General features: G+C 44.0%; 1 protein-coding gene across 2 annotated transcripts; it reads right to left on the reverse strand.

Moving 5' to 3' along the window:
* Positions 1–24: 24 nt before the first annotated feature.
* DNAJB11 (DnaJ heat shock protein family (Hsp40) member B11) lies at positions 25–15,150 on the reverse strand. Of its 2 annotated transcripts, XM_066620581.1 has the most exons (11): positions 14,977–15,150; positions 12,565–12,588; positions 11,693–11,849; positions 9,665–9,762; positions 6,476–6,608; positions 4,728–4,870; positions 4,082–4,164; positions 2,848–2,905; positions 1,577–1,688; positions 1,241–1,400; positions 25–542 (listed from the first exon to the last, which is right to left on the reverse strand). In XM_066620581.1, exons 1-11 carry the CDS (start codon positions 15,042–15,044, stop codon positions 478–480), a joined length of 1,101 nt encoding a protein of 366 aa, XP_066476678.1. In that variant the 5' UTR covers positions 15,045–15,150; the 3' UTR covers positions 25–477. The 2 variants fall into 2 exon arrangements, with proteins under 2 accessions (XP_066476678.1, XP_066476679.1); XM_066620582.1 differs by lacking the exon at positions 12,565–12,588 and having other exon boundaries at positions 14,977–15,149.

Consider the following 15,150-nt stretch of genomic DNA (forward strand, 5'->3'; position numbering starts at 1 on the left):
ATGACAAGAATGGCACTGAGGAAATGTTTTCAAACCAACAATGTCAAAACTAGGACTCAGGAATCAAAAATGCAATCAGCAAAGAACCCATGAGGTGCAGTTCCTAAACAGACGTGATGCGAGGTTGAACAGAGAGCTAGTAAAAACAAAATTTGGAAAATTCATTCAGAGGAACATCAAAAGTAACATCAAAATATATTTTAAAACGAGAATTTCAACTTGGTACGTATGTTAAAACGCCTCACATCTCTTGCTTCTGGAGCTTGACTGCTCCGAAACAGGCAGCACCAGTTGTCTCCTGAATCAGGACATTTCTTTTACTGTCTTCTGACCCATCTCAGAATTACTTTCACTATTTTTAACATAGTGGCCACTCCAACATCACTCAGCTTTGTTCTACAATGACCAGAAGACAAGGCTGTACTTTACAGCATTGATTTCACTCATTTGGAACAAAAGTCTATTTCCCCCATGGTTTTAATATCCCTGCAGTCCATTATACACCTTCTGCACTGATGCTTGTCTCAGCAGCTGTTTGAGATCTGAAAAACAAAAAACAAAACACGATCACAGCAAGCTTGCAAAACTTCCAATTTGTCAAAAGTAAGTGACCTGACCTCAAGCTGTCCCAATTCTCAGCTAGTGCATTCCATTCACATTAAGTTACATAAATGTTCTGAGAGAGATACTGCCTCCCATAACAAATATATGCAAATACTTCCAACAGGCAGAAAAACTGTTGTGCCACAAAGGCAATGACTTTATCTTAGCTATGGCTCAAAGGAGACAAGGAACAAGCAAAGCATCTGCTGTTGCTTCCACCCTCATTAATATGCAATTGTCCTAGAAGAGCTTCTGGCACTTTCCTTACAGGCTTTGAAATAGACACAGAATGGGGTCATGCTACAGCCAGTTTGGTTTTGTAGAAAAGAACAGAAATAGGGCAGTTCCTTCCCAGAGACTCAGTACAACAACTGAATTTAGAAATATCTGCTACTATAGAGCTGAACTACTCCAATAGATCTAATGTTCCACTGAGCACAGCAGCTAAAAACGGAAGACAACAGAAATAGCCTATGGTGCTCCTAACTCAGGAGTTGCACACAGAATTATCAGAGTCGAGAGCAAAAGAACTAACTCATCGCACTAGGAAGAGTACATACTAGTAACTGCAGTTACTAATCAAGCCATTTGGTATCCACCAACATAGTACTGGTCTAGGATACTTAAAAAGACAAACCTTCCCGCTGTTGACTAGTCAGCTGCTCTTTGGGGAAGTCCACATCAAATGTAATTATTAGAGAGCCTTTAATATTGTTGTTGTCAAAGTTGGGAAGACCTTCTCCTTTCTTCCACAGCTTGGCACCAGGCTTTGTGATTTTATCACGGGCAACATGGACCTGATGAAGGAAAAACAAAGTGGTGGGGTGAAGAAGAGATATTACAACAAGATTACCACTTGCAATAAGCTTCTCTTCTGCAGGGTATAAATGTAAAGATAACAGCATAACGGACTTAGTGGTGGAGCTTACAGTGAACACACACACTTTCAAATAAAACTGAACTTCTTCCTCACCTTATGCCCATCTAAATGGGCAATGTCCATTTCAAAGCCCACTAGAGCCTCGACCAGCGAGATAGTCACATTTGTATATAAATCATCCCCTCTTCGTTCAAAGACTGGGTGCCTGCAGACAGAAGAACAGTCATGTTTTCACTTCATTACTTCAGCTATAACTACAAGTGTATCCACTTTTCATTGTATTTCCATGAATGCAAATGTACTCATCCTCTAACCTTACTCAATTGTCTTGTCTTCAAAAAAGCAAACACTTAAAGCTGAAACGAATAAGAGGTGCAGAATTGTCCTGCAATTCTGTTATTCCAGTTCCCAAAGCCACACAATCTGTCCCAGACTTTGCAGAAAGGAATCATATTGGCTTTCCAAGCAGTCCTACTTTCCAAGCTGTGAAGAAGTTTTATAGCTTAGTGAGTTTTGTAAGGTTTGCCCAATACCTGCCAGGGAGCTAATTCCTAGTTCTACTTAGTCCTGAATGGGGCAAGTCCTGGGTAACCACCAGACACTATAGGCTTGGTTGGGGCTGGATGAGAGAGACTCATTGGTTGACGACAGTCTCTTCTATATTATCAAAATTCCATGCAGATAACATGTTATGTAGTATTCTTTCTCCAACTTTTGAAACTTGAGTGATCATTCTAAAATACTTTATGCCGACCCAATCAAGCTTACATGCTATTCCATAGGTGAAGGTGTTAAGTGTGTCATATGAAATCCTAAACAACTTGCTGCTACATGTGAGGATCAGTAGATTAACACGTTAACTCAAAACTGGAATTAGAAGAGGAATAGACCATGACTGTCCTTAAATCACATACAGGGAACCATCTTTAGCATGCAGCAGCTCTTCCCTCTTTCCCAAATCTGATTGGAATAACTGGCTATGCAGACTCCTCACCAAGGCAACATAAATAAGCAAGAGTTCTCTGCCTGGAACAATCATCTTATCCAGGACCTGGCTGGTAGGGGAAGACTTTATCTAATTCAGGATCCCATCCTTCCTTGAAACTTCACTCCCCCTTCAGATGCCCTGTTTCTCTGAGACAGTTCTACAGTCTGAGAAGCACTCTGGAAAGGGGGATATTTCCCCAAATCACAACTACAGCATTTGTTAGAAACCCACCTATCAGCAGATACCATCCAGCCCCTGAAAATTACATTGCTCAGCATCATCTGAGGAAGGAATTTCCCTCTGCAGTGATTAACACAGGAAATTTACAGATGGTTTATCCCAGTAAACAGAACAAAAATGGTTTGAGATATCTTACTTGAGAACTTTTATTCGGAACCGCAAGTCACCTGGCTCTCCGTCAACATGAGGTTCACCTGTGAACATTCGAATGTGGATTTGGCATCGTAAGCAGATTCAAAAAGTAATTAATTACCTCCCAATAATAATGAGGCAAAAGCCACATCTAACTCTTCCCTAAAGATTTTCCAGAAATCACATGATCTACCAATACAGAGAAATCCATTTCATTAAAATTCTTACTTTTAAGGCTCTGGCGTCAAGCTGCTGTGAGAAGGCCTCCAGGGCGCAGCAACACTAAGCCAGAAGTGGTTTAAGAGCTGGAGCATGTTCAAATTAGCTCAGTTGGCCTGCTGCTAGTCAAGACAGACACAGACTTAGGCGCTGGACCTCTCTGATGCTGTTCCGATCACCAATGGAATTTTGCTTAGAACCAGAGCTGAAAGAAACTCTCCCTCCTGTCATGAGCCCATGCCCTAACTAAAGGCACTAGGAAGTGACTTCAAGGAGACTCCAAATTGAAATATGTTGAAAAGTACTCAGGATGTTGGTTAACAGATGCCTCTAAGAGGGGATTGGACAAATTTCCGGAGGAAACGTTCATCACAGGTTACAAGTCATGGTAGGTATGTGCAAGGTGAGGTAGGCTGCTTCTGATTGCCAGATGCAGGGGAGGGCACCAGGATGCAGGTTGTGTCTGTTGTCTTCTGTGTTCCCTGAAGCATTTGGTGGGCCACTGTGAGATACAGGAAGCTGGACTAGATGGGCCTTTGACCTGATCCAGCGGGGCTCTTCTTATGTTCTTAAAGACCAGACTGGAACTAACAGTCAACCCTTGGCATGAGGAGATTTCATTGCTCAGCTGACCCTACCTTGTGCTGGTGCAAGGGCATTCTCATTCTGTAAGGAATGCCCCCTTTCCTCTACAGGGAACAATGGGGTACTGCATCCAAGGTACAGAGTTGTTGACCATTTTTCTGGTACCGTTTGTTTCTCACAAAGATCCCATTCCATTTTTTCCCCTTATTCAGCAGCATAAAAATGATCTCTGCCAAGGAACATCAGGATCAGAGGTAGTGAACTTTTACAGATGCACCAGCCCCTCCCCCCCAAAGTTTTCAAAACTGAGACAAAGGAATTGATAATTCGTTCGTTTTCTTACAAATTCCACCGATCCCACTGGGGTCTCTTTGCTACTACAGCTTTGGCAAGCACAACTGCAGTTTTTTTAAGAAAGGGTGTTAATGTCATACCTTCCCCAATGAAGGGATATTCCATGCCATCCCTCACACCAGGCTCTATCTCCACTTCTAGGGTTCGTTCCTCATTCACAAGCCTGAAGAGCCAAAGAGAATGAAAGCAAAACAATGAGAAAACTACATGTTTGTTCAGCCAAACAAGTTTTTTCTTTAGTGTCTGGCCCATCAAGAGTTTTCTGCTTTCCTCCTCCATTTGGACCACATTGTGTAAATATACTGCATGTTTTGAGGACAGTTCTGGTGGGGCTACCCTATTATTCCCCTGTGATACTACAGGAACACCACAAAATTCTGTGGGGCTCAGGGGGTTTCCAAGTGACTCAAGAAGTAATCTACAAGAATATTACCAGAGGCATTCACAAGTTCTATGCAACACCACATCTGAAGAATTTCTGCTATTTTGAAGGACAAATTGTCGCAGGGACACTGTACCTACGCACGATGGGGCAATGAATCAGGCTTTAGTTGACTGAATAACTCAGAAGGCTTTCCAACTTAAACTGCTCCTCCTTCCTGCTTTCATTCCAGCAGATGAGCAATACATTACAACACCATGTGGCTCATGCTGGTAACATAACCACTCCCTTCCTCCCGACATGATTACAAACTACCCAAAAGGTCCAACCAGCCTCAAACTCACTTGACATTGGGACACTCATCACAGACAACTTCTTGGGTCATCTGAAAGCGTCCTGGGCCCAGCTGGGTCGTCCTCATCTCCTGCCGGCAATTGCATTTCCGCTTGCCTGGTGCCTGTCTCGCCACAGGTTTGTTTCGAGTAACCTGCAAATGGAACCAGAACAATCAAATCATAACACACAGTTCCAATGGCATGAAAAGAGAAGAAAAACATCCCATATATCTCAGTTTGCCACCCCAGCCTTCACAAAGAACCATTTATTGCAGATATTCAATTACCTGCAACACTTTGAGCAGGAATCCACAAATTCTGGCACAATTTTTCAGCCAATTATTATCAGTGGTTGCCACAAATACATCCTTTGTGCGTGGAAGAGTAAGGGGACTGGGTAAGGTCCCATCTCCTTTAGCACTGGCTTTGCAGAAGGCAGAAACAATGTGAGAGACTTTTGCTTTATGCAAAAGTTCCACATGAAATTAACTGAAATGACATAGTCCATATCCCATCTCCAAGTTTTAAGGAGGACAAAGAACTGGGGAGAGGCAAGAATGAGTTTCACCTCATACAAGGCTTCGGAAAAGTTGGGAAACGGGTTCACTCTCTTACCACTTCCCTCCTCTGCAGGTTAGATGTTGGGCAAGGAAGTGGCAAGAAGGACTGGCATCACTTTCCCCCCGAGCAAATTTTGTTTCACCTTGCACACCTTCAGTTTGCACTCATGAAAGTCTTCTGCACATGCCAGATGACTTGGTGGGAGAAACATTTCACATGGGGCTTACAGAAGGTAGATTTCTGATGCAAATCCAGCACAAAGGTAGGTGGGCCCCTTCCCTCATTCCCTGCAATTAATGGAGAGTCAAGGGGAAGTTTAAGTAGGGGCTTTCACTGCTTGAGAATTATCATGGGGATTTATGCAGTCCTCTTTATGCAAACTGTTACGTTTCAACCCAGCAACCTTTTTCATCTCACAGCACACTGACAAGGCACTAAAATTGTCAAGGCATTCCATCGGTTTCTTTACAATTGGCAAGGCACACTGCACAGCTGGTGCGGGTCTCATATTCCTGAATGGTCCTACTCATAAATGACCCTCAAACTCCCACAGCATACCTGTGGAAGATTCCCGGCACACCAATGTGCTGCGGCACACTGGTTGAAAAATAACTGTTTCAACCAAAAATAAGCCAGCACCAACTACTTTGCCGAAAGATTCCTGCTTGGTAATGAAAAGAGACAGGAAGCTTCATTAACATAAACCTTAACCGTAACAATCCATTGCTGCAGCTGTTCCAACAGAACATTAGCACTACCATCTGTTATCTTTTAATACCCTCAAGACTAGCACGCTAGGAACAGAAATAACAATAACATGCTTCACTGTGTGATCTATTAAAGGTACAAGTATCAGTGCAGGCACAAATGTGAGATCCCCTCCCACTGACTAATCATTTCTCGAAAACTGCAGCCGCTCAATAGTAGTACAACGATAGCAACTAACTACTTTTTGCATGCTTCACAGAAATACACTTTTCTTGGATAAACTCATAAGTCTGAAGCTGAAGGTTAAGTCAACACCACATCTCAAACACATAGCAGACATGAATGGGAGACTGCCCTGAGACTTAGTCAGACATGTCAGTCTTTCTGTTCAAATAAGAGTGCATCATAGCCACATTCTCTAGAATTGGGTGTTCCCTGGCTAGAAGATTGTAATAAGGCAGCACCTCAAAGCAGGATGGCAAACTTACTTCCACAAAGTTTCCTGAATACACCTCTTCCAGTGTCACTTCTAGGTCCACAATTATGTCACTTCCCCTTGGAATGTTCCTGTCCTGCTGACGAGGACTGCCTCCAAACATGAAGCCAAAATCTCCAAAGAAACTATTAAAAAAAGAACAATCATTGATTGAGAGAGAATATGGCACGCTGGATGTATGGTGAACTTTATTTCTGCTCATTTGGTGGGACAGAACAGAAGACAGAATTATTGTTAATATTTACATACTGCTTTTTAGCAAAAGGTTCACAAAGCAGTTTACAAAACAAAATGAACAGGTTTCATTGTCTAAATTTAACACTTAGCTGCTAAGGTCAGATAACTGAATAAGTCAGATCCTAGAGGAGTTTCTGTTTTGGAGGAAAAACTCTTGTTTTTAAAGATTACTTCAGCCAAGAGAAAACTGTAATAAAAAGAAAAAGAAATAGTAATTGCTTGTGAGGACAGACCCCAGATGGATAAAAACTCAACTGAGAGCAATGATCAGACTGTAAGAATGAAAAGAAAAAGAGTTATAGACAGAACACAGGATCCCTTCTTGTAGAGGATTACTTTGCCTGACTGTCACCCATGACTGCCACTAAATTCCCTTTCCTCTAAATTCCAGCAGCAAGACAGTAGGCAGGAAAGGGCTGATCAAACTGTTCTGCATCTCAGGGTGGGTTTTGAGTGATCATGTCCTTTTACACTGCCTGAACGAGAGATCTGCAGAGGTAGGTGTGCCAATTTGTACTGCCCTGTAGGGTGATCTTCATGGCTATTGTGAAGGTGTCCGTTAACGAAGTATTGTGCAGAGGGCTGAAGAGGCTGCTACCCCTTGGGCAGCGAGATGGATAGTGGGAGCCACTGGAGCGTGAATTAAATCCCATAATTTAAATCCCATAATTTAAATACCATTACCAATGGAATTAAATGCCATTCCCTGCCCCATTCTAATTACTGACTGTGGGTTTCAATGCCCTATATCCCCAAGCTCCTTGCTGGCATAGGACAGATGATCAGAATGCCTTGATGCCTCTTCTCTTAATGTAAATATGGTACATGCCTAGCCTCCTTAGAACGCAATTACAGCAGATTATGTGGTCAAGGTTAAATTGAAGAATGGTATTCAGTTCTTACTAAGTACAGGCTGTTTCCAAATCAATAAAGAAACAATTTGGGTGCTCTAAGAACTATACCAAAAACTATGCTTTACAACTATACTTTCTCCGACACTGAATGGGTTTATTTATTTGATGAACTTAGAGGCTGCCTTTCTCTTATAGATAAAAAAGACAAAATAATATCACACAATAATCAGCAAACATATTACCATTCAATAGAAGAAGTCATTAAACAAGCCAAACTTACATAATTAAAAACAAGGTGAAATATAAAATTATTAAGACAGAAGGCCATCAAGGAGTACGAAATTCTAGGTTCCAGGAGGGAGATAATTCCAGAAGCCAAGCATTGCAGAAGAAAGAGCCCCATCACAGGTCACCACCAGTCAAACTTCAAAAGTATGAAGACAGCACCCAGAACAAGGCCTCTTCCCTGAGGTGACCTCACAGGACATGCAGATTCTTGTGGAAGGAGACAGTCTGTCAAGTACCTAAGTCCTAAACAATTTAGGGCTTTGTAAGTTTTCACCAGCCCTTAAAAATTATGCCTGGAAACGCACATGCAGCCAATGTAGTCAAATTAAGAGGAGTGTGTCATGCTCACAGCTTCTAGCTCCCATAAGAAGCCTAGTGGCTGCATTCTGTATTAGTTCCAGGCAATCTTCAAAGTCAGCACCACATAGAGAGTATAACAATAGTCTAATCCAGATGTTACCAACATATGGTTAACCATAGCCAGACCTGTTGAACCCAGAAGTGAGGCGAGGATTGTTAAGGGTGTTCCTAGCCATGGTAGGCACCTGAAGTCAAGGTTGGATCCAGAAATACCCCCAGAACTGCTTCTTCAAGGGAAGTGCTACCCCATCAAGAATATGATGGTAATCCATACCCACAGGTCATCAGTCTCCTCACTAACAGTACCATTGTCCAGATTTAATTTAGGCTAGTTCATTACTGACAACAGGCACAGATTAGGACCTACACTGCTTCCTTGTGAAGACTGAAATGAGATATTGGGTGTCATCTGCATATTGGTGACATCCACCTCCCTGGTGACCTTTACCAGCAGTTTCACGTAGATGCTAAAAAGCATGGGGGGCAAAATATAACTTTGAGAGACACCAAAAGCAAACAGTCAAGGTGTCCAACAGGAGTCCCTCAGCACTCTCTTCTGGAACCTATCCTCCAGGAAGTATCTCAACCACTGCAGAACAGTTCTCCTAAGCCCCAATCTGGCAAGGCAGCTTGCAAACACACAGAAGCAAACTGTACACGTGATTATATAAAGCAAACCAGAAGGTAAAGCATTTTCGAGCCCAATCCTATGCATGTCTACTCAGAAGTCAGTCTCACTATAGTCAATAGTGAGGAAAGTGTCCCAGGAAAGAACAGTCCCAGGAAAGTGTGGATAGGACTGCAGCCCCTATCAATGATTCTGCTAGATGCAACATGACTATTGTTTTGGTATGTGCCTTTGCTGGATATTTGAAATGGAAGAAAAAAGAAGTGACTGTAGTAAGGCCAATGTACTTCTAAAATTTAAACACAGTGGATGCTTGTTATCCATGGGGGTTTTGTTCTGGAAACTCTCACAAATAAATTCTGCAGATGCTGGGATTCAAGTGGAGGCAGGTATCACTTATTGTGATACCATGCACGGCCCTCTGGAAGTTGCACCGGCCTGCAGCTCAGAACACTTCTCCAGCGCAAACGGAAGTTGCGGATGCAAACTGGAAGTGGTTTCCAATTGCATTCTGGAGGCCCTCTGAGGTGTGGGGAGGCATTGGCCAATGGTGGAATCCATGGATGCCAAGCCCTTGAATACTGAGGGCTGAATGCATATACTTTTGAAAAGGTAACACATTCCAAATTATCTCCCAGTCACTAATATATGTGCACATTCATCCAAATTAACACATGTAGCTGTGATTGAGAACCGCAGGATACTAAAGAGATCTACAGCAGTAACTACTGCAGCAGTGAATTAACATCAATACCTTCGTGTCATATTTGAGACAAGACAAGCAAAACAATTTGGAGGAGCAAAACAGACTTACTGTGAAAAAATATCTCCATGGGAACTCTGGTGACCCTCTTTCAATCCCTCTTCTCCATATGCATCATACTGCTTTCTCTTTTCTTCATCTGACAACACCTGTAGAAGACATTCACATACATGTGCCTGTTCAGCAATGCTTTAAAATGGTGGTGGATTCTCTCTCTCACTGGAGATCTTCAAGCAGAGGTTTGACAGGCACCTGCTAGAGATGTTCTAGGAGGGTTTCTTGGTAGCAGAGGAAGGGGGTTGCACAAGATGATCTTGTGGGTCCCTTCCAACTCTACAATTCTATGAGAATGAACTTCTATAGCAGTGATTTTCAACCTTTTTAATCTCGCGGCACTAAAATGGTCAAAGCACACCATCAGCTTTTTTATAATTGACAAGGCACACTGTGCTGTCAATGGGGGCTCACATCCCCCAATGATCCTATTGATAAATGACCCTCTCCCAAATTCCCGTGGCACACCTGGGGACCATTCGCAGCACACCAGTGTGCCACGGCACAGTGGTTGAAAATGGCTATTCTATACTGTTAGCAAGGAATAAGCTTGCCAATTTTCTAAAATTCATATACTAATCCTAACGCTTCCGTGTTTAGTGAAAACATGTTTCATTGATTGTGAAAGATGTTTTTCCTGAAAGGCCTTTTACAACAGTCTAAAATGAACAGACTAGAGAGTGCACCTGGATATGAAGCCTAACAGAAAATTTTTTAATCCAGTTATCCATGAACTATGAGAAAGAAAAATCAGCATTATAAAATTAAGTTTAACAATCCACTCCTCTAATTATTAATGTGTGGTTCAATATTAACACCATAGATCAGTGATTCCTAAACCGGTGAGTCACAACCCACCAGAAGAACCGGAAAAGGGCCATTCCCCTTTAAGGGGATCGCTACAATCATGCTGCTGCGTGGCAGGGACGGTTTCCCCCCCCACTTATCTGGGGGTAGCTATGGCTGTCCGGAGGGTCTGTGGATCTTGAGACCCCCTCTGCAGCCCTCCCTGAGGCTTCAAAATGTAGAAAAAAGGGGGAAAACCCACTTCTAGTTTTTGTCCTAAAACAGGAAGTGGGTTTCTTCCCCTTTTTTCTACATTTTGAAGCTTCAGGAAGGGCTGCAGAGGGGGTTGCAGGCTCTCCAGACCTTCCAGAGAGCCAGAGTGACTCCCAGGTAAGTGAAAACCCCCTCCCTGCCCGGCAGCAGTGTGATCATAGCAACTGTACTGCTGCCCCCCCCCCATGTGAAAACTTACAGGGTTCCCAAAGTCCGAGTAAGACTTTGGGAACCACTGCCATAGATAGTAGCATCAACTTCCAAAAATGCAAAAGCATGTTGGCCCTGGAGGAACCTCCAAGGCTGACCTACAAATACATCGATAACATGGAAGAAGCACTCATAGCATGCTCCACCCATCCTGTTTATTCCAAAAGGGACTGTGCAGAGAAAGGAGGCACCGCTGCATCTAACGGTGAGCTCCAAGTCAATCCACTTCCCTGGATAGTTTCCTAAGCAACTGGGCACAAGGAGGCAGCAATGGCAGGGCATGCATGAGGCTAAAATTTTTTGGGAGGGGGATGCATACTGGTAGCGGCAGTAGATCTGCCCTAATTCAGGCAGTGATGCATTTGAGTCAATTACTGGCTCCAGTTACCCACATTTTGACAGACTCTGTTTTCACTTTGGCAGATCTGAAGACAAATAATAAAAAATTCCTGCCTCATTTGTTCACCACATTTAAGACCATTCAGGGATCATTTTCATACAACTGAAACAGCTAAGAGAAAAGAGAGACGAGTAAAGGGGTGGAGAGAACTCATTAGGAACAAAATCTTCTAATGATGTCCCGAGATAACAGCTACAGTGTGTGCGTTGGACATTTTTCAGTTAATATAAGCTGAGAAAGTTTCACTAAAGAAACACTGAAGCACTTTTGGAAGCTTCAGGGCTTCCAACAGGGCTAGCAATTTTGGAAGCAGTGGGAGCACAAGTCAGGGGCACAGTTTTTTCCTGCAAACTGACCTCATAAGCAGCCCCCAGATCCTGAAACTTCTCCTGTGCACGTGGATCATCAGGATTTCGGTCTGGGTGAAGCTGCAGGGCCAGTTTCCGGTAGGCTTTTTTAATGTCTTTAACAGATGCACTGCGAGGCACTCCCAAGATCTTGTAGAAATCCCTCCTGAAAAATTACAAAGCCAGTTATTCATTATGCCTTTTACTCTAATGTCAACTTTTCCTTGGACAACAGAAGAAGGTTTGTTAACTTCTTTCACTTGAATACTGTGGCCAACTGTAGAAAACATGTGCAACCATAACATCTAGGGGAGAACAGGTACAGTGCCTCCAAGATCCCACTATGATTCTCACAGCCCAATCTTAACTAAAACCCTGTGTGGCGATGCAGTGGCACTGGTATGGCTATGCTGCATCCCATGGGGGATTCATGGTTGTTAGAGGTCCTAGTTGATCTGTGCAGACAGATTGGGACAAAGAAGGGGGTTAGGATCCAGCATATACTGCAGCCAATGAAACGTCCTCCTCCCAGGTCTGATCCACCACCCACCTGCATCTTCTCCCTGTGCCACCCTCCCCTAGCCCTATTTTGCCAGGTTTACCTGCTCCAGCAGGTCTCTGTCATTCTACTGGCACATATGGGAAGGGCTCTGGCCTTCCCGAGAGCATGCTGGCTCCCTGCGCTGCTGCAAATGCTTTATGATGCTTTTGCAGCAGTCTGCACCAGTGGAATGTGCATTCCGCTGTGTAGGCCATGGTTAGGATTGGGCTGTCAACCAGGCATAGGACATTCAGGGGCAAGTGTTGTTTTTATATGTGAGTTTGATTAGAACAGACACACAACCAATCACACCAAGTGTCCACACACTGATAGTATACACCTTCTCACTAAGTTTCCTTGTGCACTGAGGGAAAAACAAAAAGAGGAGGAAGACAGGTGAGAGAGCTCAGGAGTTGATGGTATAAAGAGAGACCACCAATGGGCCAGGTATATAAATGCAAGCAACTCTCCTTTAGTATTTTAAAACTGCCATGAATACCTTAACACAACATTTCTCACAGTGAGTTGGGCTCCACTAGGGGGGGTTGTGAGCCAATTTCAGGTGAGTCCCCACTCATTTCAATATATATTTTATTTTTAATATATTAGACTTGAAACAGTATGTGACTGCATTTAGGGAAATGTTACAGATCTGTATTTTTAACAGGTTAAAAACAAGCTTTTACCAATAATAGTCAATGAGGCTTACTCCTGGGTAAGTATGTATAGAATTACAGCCTTTGGGATATTTGGGGGATTTTTTTAAAAAAAGCTTAAAAGTAAGCTTTTAAGTTATTTTATTAATCAATTAGATTTGATTGCATCATATGGGAGGTGTCAAAAATTTTCCTGCTTAAGAACATAAGAACAGACCCGCTGGATAAGGCCATAGGCCCATCTAGTCCAGCTTCCTGTATCTCACAGTGGCCCACCAAATGCCTCAAGGAGCACATAAGACAACAAGAGACCTGCACCCTGGTGCCACTCCCTTGCACCTGGCATTCTGAAGTAACCCACTTCTAAAATCAGGAATTTGCACATACACATCATGGCTTGTAACCTGTGATGGACTTTTCCTCCAGAAATTTGCCCAATTGCCTTTTAAAGGCATTTAGGTCAGATGCCATCACCACATTTTGTGGAAAGGAGTTCCACAGACTAACTAAACACTGAGTAACTTCTGTCTGTCCTAACTCCTCAACACTCAATTTTAGGGGATGTCCCCTGGTTCCGGTGTTATGTGAGAGGGGAAAAAGCATCTCTCTATGCACTCTATCCTTCTCTGCTTGATGAAGTCACCTCTGGCCATGACATCACTTCCAGGTTAATGACATCACTTCTGGTGGGTCCTAACAGATTGTCATTCTTAAAAGTGGGTCCTGGTGCTAAAAAGGCTTAACCACTGCCTTAACAGAAGGACAGAGTACATGGCAAGTAAATAAAAGGTGCTTCCAGAAGCACACAATGAACAAAAAGAACAACTGGAAAAAAGATGTTTCCTTACAGTACTCAATAGAACAAGAGAGGCAGGATAGCCTAGTGCAGTGACTCCCAAATGTTTTAGCATTGGGATACAACTAAAGAAGAGTTTCACTTTACCAGCTACTCAGGCTTCTGTGGAAATAATGGTGACTGGGCAGCAGTGTTTCCCCAAAGTAGCAGCTTGTTTAAACCTTGATGCACATAGCCTAATCTACCCTGTCAGTTTTGCAAACTGTCAAAGATGGGCTCATGACCCACTGGTGGGCCAGGGGCCCACAGTTTGGGAACCACTGTCTGGAGTTGGACTTAGACACAGAGGATTATTATTATTAATAACAGTATTTATATACCACTTTTCACAAAGCAGTTTACAGAGAAAAATCAAACTAATGGCTCCCTGTCCCAAAGGACTCACAATCTAAAAAGATGCAAAAGAGCACCAGCAGACAGCCACTAGAAAAGATGCTGCTGGGGTGAGGCGGGCCGATTACTTTCCCTCTGCTAAATAAAAGAGGAGCACTCACTTGAAAATGTGCCTCTTACCCAGTAAGCAAGATGCACATTCAAATGCCCGCTCTGTAGACCAGTCACTGACACTCACCCTAACCTACCTTGCAGGGCTGTTGTGAGGACAAAAGGATGAAAGGAACTATGTGTGCTGCCTGCTGCTCCTTGAAGGAAGGTCGGAATAAAAGTGTGGAAAATTAATAAATAAAACAAATAATCTCTTATCCCACATCACAAGGCTAAATTGGCCACTTTTGATTTTGACTTGGTGAGTGCTTGCAGCTGAGCCAAGCCAGGTTGGGCTGTAACAGCTGGCAGGAACAGAGGGAGGGGGGTCATGATGCCCAGGATTCGTTATGCAAGGAAACTGCAAGGAAGTAGGCCAGATTTTTGGGGCGGGGGTAAGAGAAGGAAGCATACAGTATCTGTGGGGGGGGGGAAGCTGTCACTCACAGTGGGTGGAGTTAGACGATGATGACTGAAATGGAAGGTGAAGGCTGGGGAGGAAGGACGACCAGGCACAAACCCAGAGGCTTGGGGGGGGGTCTCCCCTGGGGAGGGGGCCTGCCCTGGGGAGGGGGTCTCGGGGGGCCTGCCTTGGGGAGGGGGTCTCCCCTGGGGAGGGGGCCTGCCCTGGGGAGAGGGGCTTGGGGGGGCCTGCCTTGGGGGGGGCCTGCCCTGGGGAGGGGCTCCACCCCACCAGGCAGCCACATGAGGTGCCTCAACGAGGCTTGCGCTGCTTCCTCCTCCCCCCCAGACTCACCCGGCGATGGCGTCCCCAAGCAGGCACAGCAGCAGCAGAAGGAACCCGCCAAGGGAGCGGGGGGACATGGCGGGGTCCTCAGGCAGCGTCCGCGTCCCCTTCCCTCGCTCGCACACCGGTAACCTTAGGCATGAAACCAGAACCCGGTGAAGCCAGCCGGCCAATCAAAACCAG

This window comes from Tiliqua scincoides, chromosome 3, assembly GCF_035046505.1.
Source record: "Tiliqua scincoides isolate rTilSci1 chromosome 3, rTilSci1.hap2, whole genome shotgun sequence".
In the NCBI taxonomy this organism is placed as follows: Eukaryota; Metazoa; Chordata; class Lepidosauria; order Squamata; family Scincidae; genus Tiliqua; species Tiliqua scincoides.